Source organism: Genypterus blacodes, unplaced genomic scaffold (genome assembly GCF_046128005.1).
Source record: "Genypterus blacodes isolate CSIRO-AG114 ecotype Tasmania unplaced genomic scaffold, CSIRO-AGI_Gbla_v1 ptg000019l_1, whole genome shotgun sequence".
NCBI classification, from domain to species: domain Eukaryota; kingdom Metazoa; phylum Chordata; class Actinopteri; order Ophidiiformes; family Ophidiidae; genus Genypterus; species Genypterus blacodes.
The window spans coordinates 840,809-853,616 of record NW_027466832.1 but is presented as its reverse complement, the minus strand read 5'-3'; the positions used below and the strand labels follow the sequence as shown (position 1 = coordinate 853,616).

General features: G+C 42.4%; 1 protein-coding gene across 1 annotated transcript; it reads left to right on the top strand.

Moving 5' to 3' along the window:
- Window positions 1-7,548: 7,548 nt before the first annotated feature.
- Window positions 7,549-9,475, top strand: LOC142991416 (SCAN domain-containing protein 3-like). The gene is made up of 3 exons (XM_076141548.1): window positions 7,549-8,270; window positions 8,489-9,255; window positions 9,471-9,475. Exons 1-3 carry the CDS (start codon window positions 7,549-7,551, stop codon window positions 9,473-9,475), a joined length of 1,494 nt encoding a protein of 497 aa, XP_075997663.1.
- Window positions 9,476-12,808: the final 3,333 nt, after the last annotated feature.

Sequence of the window (12,808 nt, the reverse complement as noted above, 5' to 3'; positions counted from 1 at the left end):
TTTCAAAAATTGATGACCCGGGTCAACATTATTAGAAAATTTTCAATATTCCCCAATTTGCCCCAAATTTACACACATTGATGGCATTTCGGCCTGGATGCTGCGCCTGAAATTTTGGCTCTCTATCTCCTTCCTTGTCACAGATATGGGCTTTTCAAGTTTTCTCCAGTTTCAAAAATTGATGACCCGGGTCAACATTTTTAGAAAATTTTCAATATTCCCCAATTTGCCCCAAATTTACACACATTGATGGCATTTCTGCCTGGATGCTGCGTCTGAAATTTTAGCTCTCTATCTCCTTCCTTGTCACAGATATGGGCTTTTAAAGTTTTCTCCAGTTTCAAAAATTGATGACCCGGGTCAACATTTTTAGAAAATTTTCAATATTCCCCAATTTGCCCCAAATTTACACACATTGATGGCATTTCTGCCTGGATGCTGCGCCTGAAATTGTAGATCTCTATCTCCTTCTTTGTCACAGACATGGGTTTTTCAAGTTTTCTCTACTTACAAGAATCGATGACCCGGGTCAACATTTTTAGGAAATTTTCAATATTCCCCAATTTTCCCCAAATTTACACACATTGATGGCATTTCTGCCTGGATTCTGCGTCTGAAATTGTAGCTCTCTATCTCCTTCCTTGTCACAGACATGGGCTTTTCAAGTTTTCTCTAGTTACAAGAATCGATGACCCGGGTCAACATTTTTAGAAAATTTTCAATATTCCCCAATTTGCCCCAAATTTACACACATTGATGGCATTTCTGCCTGGATGCTGCGTCTGAAATTTTAGCTCTATATCTCCTTCCTTGTCACAGATATGGGCTTTTAAAGTTTTCTCTAGTTACAAGAATCGATGACCCGCGGGTCAACATTTTTAAGAAAATTTTCAATATTCCCCAATTTGCCCCAAATTTACACACATTGATGGCATTTCTGTCTGGATGCTGAGTCTGAAATTTTAGCTCTCTATCTCCTTCCTTGTCACAGATATGGGCTTTTAAAGTTTTCTCCAGTTTCAAAAATCGATGACCCGGGGGTCAACTTTTTTCCAAAATTTTCAATATTCCCCAATTTGCCCCAAATTTACACACGTTGATGGCATTTCTGCCTGGATGCTGCGTCTGAAATTTTAGCTCTCTATCTCCTTTCTTGTCACAGATATGGGCTTTTCAAGTTTTCTCCAGTTTCAAAAATTGATGACCCGGGTCAACATTATTAGAAAATTTTCAATATTCCCCAATTTGCCCCAAATTTACACACATTGATGGCATTTCTGCCTGGATGCTGCGCCTGAAATTTTAGCTCTCTATCTCCTTCCTTGTCACAGATATGGGCTTTTCAAGTTTTCTCCAGTTTCAAAAATTGATGACCAGGGTCAACATTTTTAGAAAATTTTCAATATTCCCCAATTTGCCCCAAATTTACACACATTGATGGCATTTCTGTCTGGATGCTGAGTCTGAAATTTTAGCTCTCTATCTCCTTCCTTGTCACAGATATGGGCTTTTAAAGTTTTCTCCAGTTTGAAAAATTGATGACCCACGGGTCAACATTTTAAGAAAATTTTCAATATTCCCCAATTTGCCCCAAATTTACACACATTGATGGCATTTCTGCCTGGATGCTGCGTCTGAAATTTTAGCTCTCTATCTCCTTCCTTGTCACAGATATGGGCTTTTCAAGTTTTCTCCAGTTTCAAAAATTGATGACCCGGGTCAACATTTTAAGAAAATTTTCAATATTCCCCAATTTGCCCCAAATTTACACACATTGATGGCATTTCTGCCTGGATGCTGCGTCTGAAATTTTAGCTCTCTATCTCCTTCCTTGTCACAGATATGGGCTTTTCAAGTTTTCTCCAGTTTCAAAAATTGATGACCCGGGTCAACATTTTAAGAAAATTTTCAATATTCCCCAATTTGCCCCAAATTTACACACATTGATGGCATTTCTGCCTGGATGCTGCGCCTGAAATTTTAGCTCTCTATCTCCTTCCTTGTCACAGATATGGGCTTTTCAAGTTTTCTCCAGTTTCAAAAATTGATGACCCGGGTCAACATTTTTAGAAAATTTTCAATATTCCCCAATTTGCCCCAAATTTACACACATTGATGGCATTTCTGCCTGGATGCTGCGTCTGAAATTGCAGCTCTCTATCTCCTTCCTTGTCACAGATATGGGCTTTTCAAGTTTTCTCTAATTTCAAGAATCGATGACCCGCGGGTCAACATTTTTAAGAAAATTTTCAATATTCCCCAATTTGCCCCAAATTTACACACATTGATGGCATTTCTGTCTGGATGCTGAGTCTGAAATTGTAGCTCTCTATCTCCTTCCTTGTCACAGATATGGGCTTTTAAAGTTTTCTCCAGTTTCAAAAATCGATGACCCGGGGGTCAACTTTTTTCCAAAATGTTCAATATTCCCCAATTTGCCCCAAATTTACACACGTTGATGGCATTTCTGCCTGGATGCTGCGTCTGAAATTTTAGCTCTCTATCTCCTTTCTTGTCACAGATATGGGCTTTTCAAGTTTTCTCCAGTTTCAAAAATTGATGAACCGGGTCAACATTTTTAGAAAATTTTCAATATTCCCCAATTTGCCCCAAATTTACACACATTGATGGCATTTCTGCCTGGATGCTGCGTCTGAAATTGTAGCTCTCTATCTCCTTCCTTGTCACAGATATGGGCTTTTCAAGTTTTCTCTAATTTCAAGAATCGATGACCCGCGCGGGTCAACATTTATAGAAAATTTTCAATATTCCCCAATTTGCCCCAAATTTACACACATTGATGGCATTTCTGCCTGGATGCTGCGTCTGAAATTTTAGCTCTCTATCTCCTTCCTTGTCACAGATATGGGCTTTTCAAGTTTTCTCTAGTTACAAGAATCGATGACCCGGGTCAACTTTTTTCCAAAATTTTCAATATTCCCCAATTTGCCCCAAATTTACACACATTGATGGCATTTCTGCCTGGATGCTGCGCCTGAAATTTTAGCTCTCTATCTCCTTCCTTGTCACAGATATGGGCTTTTCAAGTTTTCTCCAGTTTGAAAAATTGATGACCCACGGGTCAACATTTTAAGAAAATTTTCAATATTCCCCAATTTGCCCCAAATTTACACACATTGATGGCATTTCTGCCTGGATGCTGCGTCTGAAATTTTAGCTCTCTATCTCCTTCCTTGTCACAGATATGGGCTTTTCAAGTTTTCTCCAGTTTCAAAAATTGATGACCCGGGTCAACATTTTAAGAAAATTTTCAATATTCCCCAATTTGCCCCAAATTTACACACATTGATGGCATTTCTGCCTGGATGCTGCGCCTGAAATTTTAGCTCTCTATCTCCTTCCTTGTCACAGATATGGGCTTTTCAAGTTTTCTCCAGTTTCAAAAATTGATGACCCGGGTCAACATTTTTAGAAAATTTTCAATATTCCCCAATTTGCCCCAAATTTACACACATTGATGGCATTTCTGCCTGGATGCTGCGTCTGAAATTGCAGCTCTCTATCTCCTTCCTTGTCACAGATATGGGCTTTTCAAGTTTTCTCTAATTTCAAGAATCGATGACCCGCGGGTCAACATTTTTAAGAAAATTTTCAATATTCCCCAATTTGCCCCAAATTTACACACATTGATGGCATTTCTGTCTGGATGCTGAGTCTGAAATTGTAGCTCTCTATCTCCTTCCTTGTCACAGATATGGGCTTTTAAAGTTTTCTCCAGTTTCAAAAATCGATGACCCGGGGGTCAACTTTTTTCCAAAATTTTCAATATTCCCCAATTTGCCCCAAATTTACACACGTTGATGGCATTTCTGCCTGGATGCTGCGTCTGAAATTTTAGCTCTCTATCTCCTTTCTTGTCACAGATATGGGCTTTTCAAGTTTTCTCCAGTTTCAAAAATTGATGAACCGGGTCAACATTTTTAGAAAATTTTCAATATTCCCCAATGTGCCCCAAATTTACACACATTGATGGCATTTCTGCCTGGATGCTGCGTCTGAAATTGTAGCTCTCTATCTCCTTCCTTGTCACAGATATGGGCTTTTCAAGTTTTCTCTAATTTCAAGAATCGATGACCCGCGCGGGTCAACATTTATAGAACATTTTCAATATTCCCCAATTTGCCCCAAATTTACACACATTGATGGCATTTCTGCCTGGATGCTGCGTCTGAAATTTTAGCTCTCTATCTCCTTCCTTGTCACAGATATGGGCTTTTCAAGTTTTGTCTAGTTACAAGAATCGATGACCCGCGGGTCAACATTTTTAAGAAAATTTTCAATATTCCCCAATTTGCCCCAAATTTACACACATTGATGGCATTTCTGCCTGGATGCTGCGTCTGAAATTGTAGCTCTTTATCTCCTTCCTTGTCACAGACATGGGCTTTTCAAGTTTTCTCTATTTACAAGAATCGATGACCCGGGTCAACATTTTTAGAAAATTTTCAATATTCCCCAATTTGCCCCAAATTTACACACATTGATGGCATTTCTGCCTGGATGCTGCGTCTGAAATTTTAGCTCTATATCTCCTTCCTTGTCACAGATATGGGCTTTTAAAGTTTTCTCCAGTTCCAAAAATCGATGACCCGGGGATCAACTTTTTTCCAAAACTTTCAATATTACCCAATTTGCCCCATATTTACACACATTGATGGCATTTCTGCCTGGATGCTGCGCCTGAAATTTTAGCTCTCTATCTCCTTCCTTGTCACAGATATGGGCTTTAAAAGTTTTCTTCAGTTTCAAAAATTGATGACCCGGGTCAACATTTTTAGAAATTTTTTTATATTCCCCAATTTGCCCCAAATTTACACACATTGATGGCATTTCTGCCTGGATGCTGCGTCTGGAATTGTAGCTCTCTATCTCCGTCCTTGTCACAGACATGGGCTTCTCAAGTTTTCTCTTGTTACAAGAATCGATGACCTGGGTCAACTTTTTTCCCAAATTTTCAATATTCCCCAATTTGCCCCAAATTTACACACATTGATGGCATTTCTGCCTGGATGCTGCGTCTGAAATTGTAGCTCTCTATCTCCTTCCTTGTCACAGACATGGGCTTTTCAAGTTTTCTCTAGTTACAAGAATCGATGACCCGGGTCAACATTTTTAGAAAATTTTCAATATTCCCCAATTTGCCCCAAATTTACACACATTGATGGCATTTCTGCCTGGATGCTGCGTCTGAAATTTTAGCTCTCTATCTCCTTCCTTGTCACAGATATGGGCTTTTCAAGTTTTCTCTAGTTTCAAGAATCGATGACCCGCGGGTCAACATTTTTAGAAAATTTTCAATATTCCCCAATTTGACCTAAATTTACACACATTGATGGCATTTCTGCCTGGATGCTGCGCCTGAAATTTTAGCTCTCTATCTCCTTCCTTGTCACAGATATGGGCTTTTCAAGTTTTCTCCAGTTTCAAAAATTGATGACCCGGGTCAACATTTTAAGAAAATTTTCAATATTCCCCAATTTGCCCCAAATTTACACACATTGATGGCATTTCTGCCTGGATGCTGCGCCTGAAATTTTAGCTCTCTATCTCCTTCCTTGTCACAGATATGGGCTTTTCAAGTTTTCTCCAGTTTCAAAAATTGATGACCCGGGTCAACATTTTTAGAAAATTTTCAATATTCCCCAATATGCCCCAAATTTCCACACATTGATGGCATTTCTGCCTGGATGCTGCGTCTGAAATTTTAGCTCTCTATCTCCTTCCTTGTCACAGATATGGGCTTTTCAAGTTTTCTCCAGTTTCAAAAATTGATGACCCGGGTCAACATTTTTAGAAAATTTTCAATATTCCCCAATTTGCCCCAAATTTACACACATTGATGGCATTTCTGCCTGGATGCTGCGTCTGAAATTGGAGCTCTCTATCTCCTTCCTTGTCACAGATATGGGCTTTTCAAGTTTTCTCTAATTTCAAGAATCGATGACCCGCGGGTCAACATTTTTAGAAAATTTTCAATATTCCCCAATTTGCCCCAAATTTACACACATTGATGGCATTTCTGTCTGGATGCTGAGTCTGAAATTTTAGCTCTCTATCTCCTTCCTTGTCACAGATATGGGCTTTTAAAGTTTTCTCCAGTTTCAAAAATCGATGACCCGGGGGTCAACTTTTTTCCAAAATTTTCAATATTCCTCAATTTGCCCCAAATTTACACACGTTGATGGCATTTCTGCCTGGATGCTGCGTCTGAAATTGTAGCTCTCTTTCTCCTTTCTTGTCACAGATATGGGCTTTTCAAGTTTTCTCCAGTTTCAAAAATTGATGACCCGGGTCAACATTTTTAGAAAATTTTCAATATTCCCCAATTTGCCCCAAATATACACACATTGATGGGATTTCTGCCTGGATGCTGCGTCTGAAATTGTAGCTCTCTATCTCCTTCCTTGTCACAGATATGGGCTTTTCAAGTTTTCTCTAGTTTCAAGAATCGATGACCCGCGGGTCAACATTTTTAGAAAATTTTCAATATTCCCCAATTTGCCCCAAATTTACACACATTGATGGCATTTCTACCTGGATGCTGCGTCTGAAATTTTAGCTCTCTATCTCCTTCCTTGTCACAGATATGGGCTTTTCAAGTTTTCTCCAGTTTCAAAAATTGATGTCCCGGGTCAACATTTTTAGAAAATTTTCAATATTCCCCAATTTGCCCCAAATTTACACAAATTCATACCATTCCTGCCTGGATGCTGCGTCTGAAATTTTAGCTCTCTATCTCCTTCCTTGTCACAGATATGGGCTTTTCGAGGAATTGGATTTCGGGCCAAAATTGTCAAAATGACACCAAACTTGCACCAAAGAATCCTGGTGCCATGGGGATGTTGTGTGTGAATTTGGAGCTTTTTGTGTGTTTCCTAGGCCAACATATGGCCCATCCAAAAAAAGTCAAAGTGGATAAGGGTCCCCCTTACCTCCTCTGAAAAAAATGTCCAAAATTTAAATTTTCTTTAAACTCATACCAATGAATCATCGTGCCTCCAAGAGTGTGTGTGGGGATTTTTTGAGCTCTTTAGTTTCTTCCTTGTCCAAAAATTTGGGCTTTTAAAGAAATTGGATTTCGGTCAAAATTGTCAAAATGACTCCAAACTTGCACCAAAGAATCCTGGTGCCATGGGGATGTTGTGTGTGAATTTGGGGCTTTTTGTGTGTTCCCTAGGCCAAGATATGGCCCATCCAAAAAAAAGTCAAAGTGGATAAGGGTCCCCACTTACCTCCTCTGAAAAAAATGACCAAAGTTTAAATTTTCTTTAAACTCATACCAATGAATCATCGTGCCCCCCAGAGTGTGTGTGTGGATTTTTTGAGCTCTTTAGCTTCCTCCTTGTCCAAGATATGGGCTTTTAAAGGAATTGGAATTTGGACAAAATTGTCAAAATGACTCCAAACTTGCACCAAAGAATCCTGGTGCCATGGGGATGTTGTGATTGAATTTGGGGCTTTTTGTGTGTTTCCTAGGCCAAGATATGGCCCATCCAAAAAAAAGTCAAAGTGGATAAGTGTCAAAAAATGGCTGTATCAAAAAATCTGAAGAGCAAAACTGACAACGAAAATAAGATATTTCATGAAGAATGGACAGAGAAATATGCTTTCATCCTCCCCAGCTTTATAAATGCAAAGCCCACATGCCTGATATGTAACGAGGGTGTCTCTGTATGCAAAGAGTATTATATTAGACGGCACCACGAAACGAAGCATGCTAATTTCAAGGTTGCATTCCCTCCGAAGACAGAGGCACGACAGCGCAAAATCGAAGCACTGAAAGGAAGTTATGCATACAGCAGCAGGATCCTGGTGCGAGGCCTCACATCCCAACAGAAGGTAACGAGTGCATCGCTGAAAGCGTCGTGGGTACTCGCAAAGCACAACAAGCCGTTTGTTGATGCAGAGGTCTTTAAGGAGATGATGGTGAAAGTTTTGGAGGAACTTGATACCGGCAAGTCGATGGATGGTGTGATCGGGTCAGTGAAACAGATGTCCCTCTCTGCGAGGACCGCTGCCCGCCGCATAGAAGTGCTGTCCGACGCAGTGCAGGGTGCAATTATCGACGGTGTCAGTCGCGCAAACTACTTCTCCTTAGCCATAGACGAGAGCACTGACAAAACAGATGTAGCACAGTTGTGCGTTTATGTTAGATATTATGATGGGAAGGATTTCAAGGAAGAGCTGCTGTCTCTAATTCCATTAGAAGGGCACACCACTGGAGATGTTGTATTTGAGAAACTGGAAGAGTTGCTTCAGTTGCATTCATTATCATTTGAGAGGGTTAACCTAATCCTAATCCTGCTATGGTGGGAAAGCACAGAGGTCTGGTGACTAGGCTGAAAAAAATCGCCCCCCAAATCCATGGGCTGCACTGCCTCATCCACCAAAGTGTCCTTTGTGCCAGACTGAGTGGCGAACTAAGGGATATCATGGACAAAGTCATGAAAGTCATTAATTTTGTCAGAGGTACATCAAGCACCCAGCATAGGCTTTTCCGACAACTTGTGGCAGAGTCAGAAGATGCCACCGACGATGACTTGCTACTTCATAATGATGTGCGCTGGTTAAGCAAGGGGAAAGCGCTGGATCGCTTCTGCGTGCTATTGAATGAGATCAAGGCGTTCCTTGGAATGAGCAAGAGCATAGCAGCAGCTGACCACCTTATCCTGCTGGAAGATGAAAAGTTCATGTCCAATGTAGCGTTTTTATCTGACATATTTGGCCACCTAAACCAGCTGAACCTTCAGCCACAGGGGAGAGACAAAACACTCGTGGACATGGTTGAAAAACTGGAGTCATTCACGAGGATGCTTGAGATGTTTGAGGCAGACATATCCACCGGCAGGCTCCTACATTTCAGCACCTTAAAGAGGACAGCGGGAGAGGTGACGGAGCTGATGGTTGACTTCATCAAGAAGCTACGAGCCAACTTCAACTCTCGGTTTGATGACTACTCCATCCCCAAAGACATCATTGACTTTATACGTGACCCTGCAGTAAAAATAGCCGACAACTTCTCCTCCCTGGCAAAAGCAACGATCCCCTCTTTAGATCAGGCTGCGCTGGAAATTGAAATGATTGATTTCCGAACCACCTCAGTTGTGCGAGATCCGCTGAGAAGTGCGGAGTCTCTGTGTGCCTTTTGGGTTGGCCGACTATGCTCCGAGGAATACAGCAACCTCAAGAAAGTCGCACACTACATTCTGACAATGTTCCCTTCCACCTACGTGTGTGAGTCCTCATTTTCAGCCATGAATGCAATAAAAACGCACGAGAGGAATAGACTGACTCACAAAAATCTGGATAACTGCCTGAGGATTAAAGTGACGTCTATTTCACCAGATATCCAGAAAATAGTGACAAGCGGGAGATGCCACTTTTCACACTAGGTAAGTAATCTATACCAGTGTCTAATCTGAACTGAATTTTTAATGAATGTCTCGTAGGCTAGGCCTAATTCTTACGAAGCATACAGTAAATGTAACACTTCTGCTCTGTCGTAACAGGAGCTTCGAGCACTCCAGCCCATGGTCGAGCCTCTTTTTTGCACTGATTTGTTCCGATTTGACAGGGCAAGTGTATTACATTACATTACGATCATTTGGCGGACGCTTTTATCCAAAGCGACTTACATTACATTATCACCCTTCGCAGAGGGGGGAGCAATTGAGGGTTCGGTGCCTTGCTCAGGGGCACCTCAGCAGGGACTCGAACCGGCAACCCTCCGGTTCTTAAGCGGAAGCTCTACCCACTCGACTACTGCCTCCCTATTGTATTGTTATCAGTTTACATTTTTGGTGTAATAACTTGAGTAGGCTACGCTATGTTTGAAACTCGTGTTTTACTTTTCACAGTCTGTCTGCACCAGGGCACTGTCCACTGACTTAATTTTTTTTTTGCATGTTGAGCGTTCACGCTGCACCTCGCTGATGTGCTTATTCACCCTTGTATCCAAAAGAAACAAATAAGCATTATTGTTAGACTGAGGATATTTTTCTGTTTTGGAAAATGAAGTTTGTAAATAAAGAGCATTTTTGAGAGTGGCAGTCTCGCCTCGTCTTCATTCGCTTATCCGGGGTCGGGTCGCGGTGGCAGCAGCCTTAGCAGGGAGACCCAGACCTCCCTCTCCCCGGCCACTTCGTCCAGCTCTTCCCGGGGGATCCCAAGGCGTTCGCAGGCCAGCTGGGAGACATAGTCTCCCCAGCGTGTCCTGGGTCTTCCTCGAGGCCTCCTTCCGGTGGGACGTGCCCTGAACACCTCACCAGCGAGGCGTTTGGGAGGCATCCTGATCAGATGCCCGAGCCACCTCAACTGGCTCCTCTCAATGCAAAGGAGCAGCGGCTCAACTCTGAGCTCCTCCCGGATGACTGAGCTTCTCACCCTATCTCTAAGGGAGAGCCCAGCCACCCTACGGAGGAAAATCATTTTGGCCGCTTGTACCCGCGATCTCGTTCTTTCGGTCACTACCCACAGTTCGTGACCATAGGTGAGGGTGGGAACGTAGTAGAGTCCGCTTCACTGCCGACGCCGCACCGATCCGTTTGCCGATCTCCCGCTCCATCAGACTGGCAGTCCGATTTCATGTTTTTTCATTTTCATTATCTAATCTAGTTCAAACAACCTCGCGGGCCAGATGTTTTTGCTCACGAGCAAAAACATAGGTCGCCTATTGCCGACCTATGCTCTATTCAGATTTCAATAGCGTTGAATAATGTGTGGATAAGAAATAATAATAATAATAATAATAATAATAACAATAATAATCAATATTGTAAATATTGATTCTTTAATGTATATAAAGCTATTATGATATCAATTTTAAACTACGTCAACTTTGAAGTTGAATATGTATATGTCGCCCTCTTGTGGTTAAATGGAATACTGCATTCTCAGCAGCTCTTCAGAAAACAGATAAAGAGAAACAAGTTGCTGATCACAAGGAGTACAAGTTGAGGATGTGTTTTTCGGAAACTACAATGTAAATAATTTGTATTTATTCTGAGTCGAGCAGCTGGACTGTAGTAGTGCACAGCAGGCCCTTGTAGCCACTAGACTCCGCAGAGTCTGTCCAGTTGTACCAGACGCTCATGCTTCCGATTCATGACTTCGTGAAAGTCTGGCACAACTGCTGCTGCAGGTCCTTGTAGGCAGTAGACTCTTCTGAGACTCTTTAGATTCTCCTGCATACAAGGACCAGCTGTGTGTCTGCAGGCCACCAGAGCACAGCTGAGCTGAGTTACTGGGACAGTCTGCTCGTTTGCTGTTGGGGAGGGAAGTGACACAAAGACTTTGAGGACTGTTCACTGGGTTTGACACCCCTGCTCTAGCTCTTTCCTTGTCCAAGATATGGGCTTTTCACACAATCGAACGATTTGGTCCATGTGGGAAATTTGACCAAAAATGTAATTGAATGATCCTCGTGTCCTGTAGATGCTGCGTTTGAACAATGTAGAGTTCTAGCTCTTAAATTGACCAAGATAGGGGCTTTTACCCTACCCTTTTAACCTACGCCAGGATCCTGTTTGTTGACTTCAGCTCTGCCTTTAACACCATCATCCCCTCACTGTTGCAAGACAAGCTCTCCCAGCTCCACGTGCCCGACTCCACCTGCAGGTGGATCAGAGACTTCCTGACTGACAGGAAGCAGCGCGTGAAGCTGGGGAAACACGTCTCTGCTTCACGCTCCATCAGCACCGGTTCCCCTCAAGGCTACGTTCTTTCCCCTCTACTCTTCTCCTTGTATACAAACAACTGCACCTCCAGTCATCAATCAGTCCAGCTCCTGAAGTTTGCGGACGACACCACCCTCATTGGACTCATCTCTGATGGGGACGAGTCCACCTACAGGCAGGAGATTGACCGTCTGGTGAATTGGTGCGGGCAGAACAATCTTGAGCTCCACTGTGGAGTCCTTTCGTTTCCTGGGAGCCATCATCTCCCAGGACCTCAAGTGGGAGCTCAACATCAGCTCCCTCAGCAAAAAAGCCCAGCAAAGGATGTTCTTCCTGCGGCAGCTGAAGAAGTTCAGCCTGCCAAAGACATTGATGGTACACTTCTACTCTGCCATCATTGAGTCCATCCTCACCTCCTCCATCACCGTCTGGTTCGCTGCAGCCACTGCCAAGGACAAGGGCCGGCTGCAGCGTATCAAACGCTGTGCGGAGAAGGTGATCGGCTGCAACGTGCCGTCCCTCCAGGACCTGTACGCCTCCTGGACCCTGAAGCGGGCAGGCAAGATTCTGGCCGACCCCTCCCACCCTGGACGCAAACTGTTTTTAACCCTCCCCTCGTGCAGGAGGCTGAGGTCCATCAGGACCAAAACCTCACGCCACAAATCGAGTGTCTTCCCCTCTGCAGTGGGCCTTATCAACAAGGCCTGGGTCTTCCACTGACTCATAATAAACCCCTGCACATTCACTTTATTTAGCAGTATTCTTAAGTTAATTTATTACAATAATCCCCTGCACGTTTTTTAACACTCTATTCATCAGCATTCACTTAGTTGACTTAATTAATTCAGTGTGTTTTTAATTTAAGTATTCGCCGAGCTGCTGTTTGTACATGTTGTTTTATGTTGTTTTATATTTTGTTTTTTGTTGTCTTTTCTACATGTTATACGTTCGCAACTAGAACCACAGCAAATTCCTGTTAAGTGTATACTTAATTGGCAAATAAAGCAATTCTGATTCTGATTCTGATTCGTTACATGACTTTGTCATTGTGTTTTAATAACTGGTTAAAGGTTTAATCACTATCCGCCATCACACATCAATCAGTTCATCAA

Excerpts from the sequence above, each read along its gene's own strand:
- LOC142991416 (XM_076141548.1), top strand. The coding sequence starts at position 7,549 with ATGGCTGTATCAAAAAATCTGAAGAGCAAAACTGACAACGAAAATAAG. Across the intron at positions 8,271-8,488 it reads GTATTTGAGAAACTGGAAGA|AGGTACATCAAGCACCCAGC; the intron begins GTTGCTTCAGTT and ends TAATTTTGTCAG.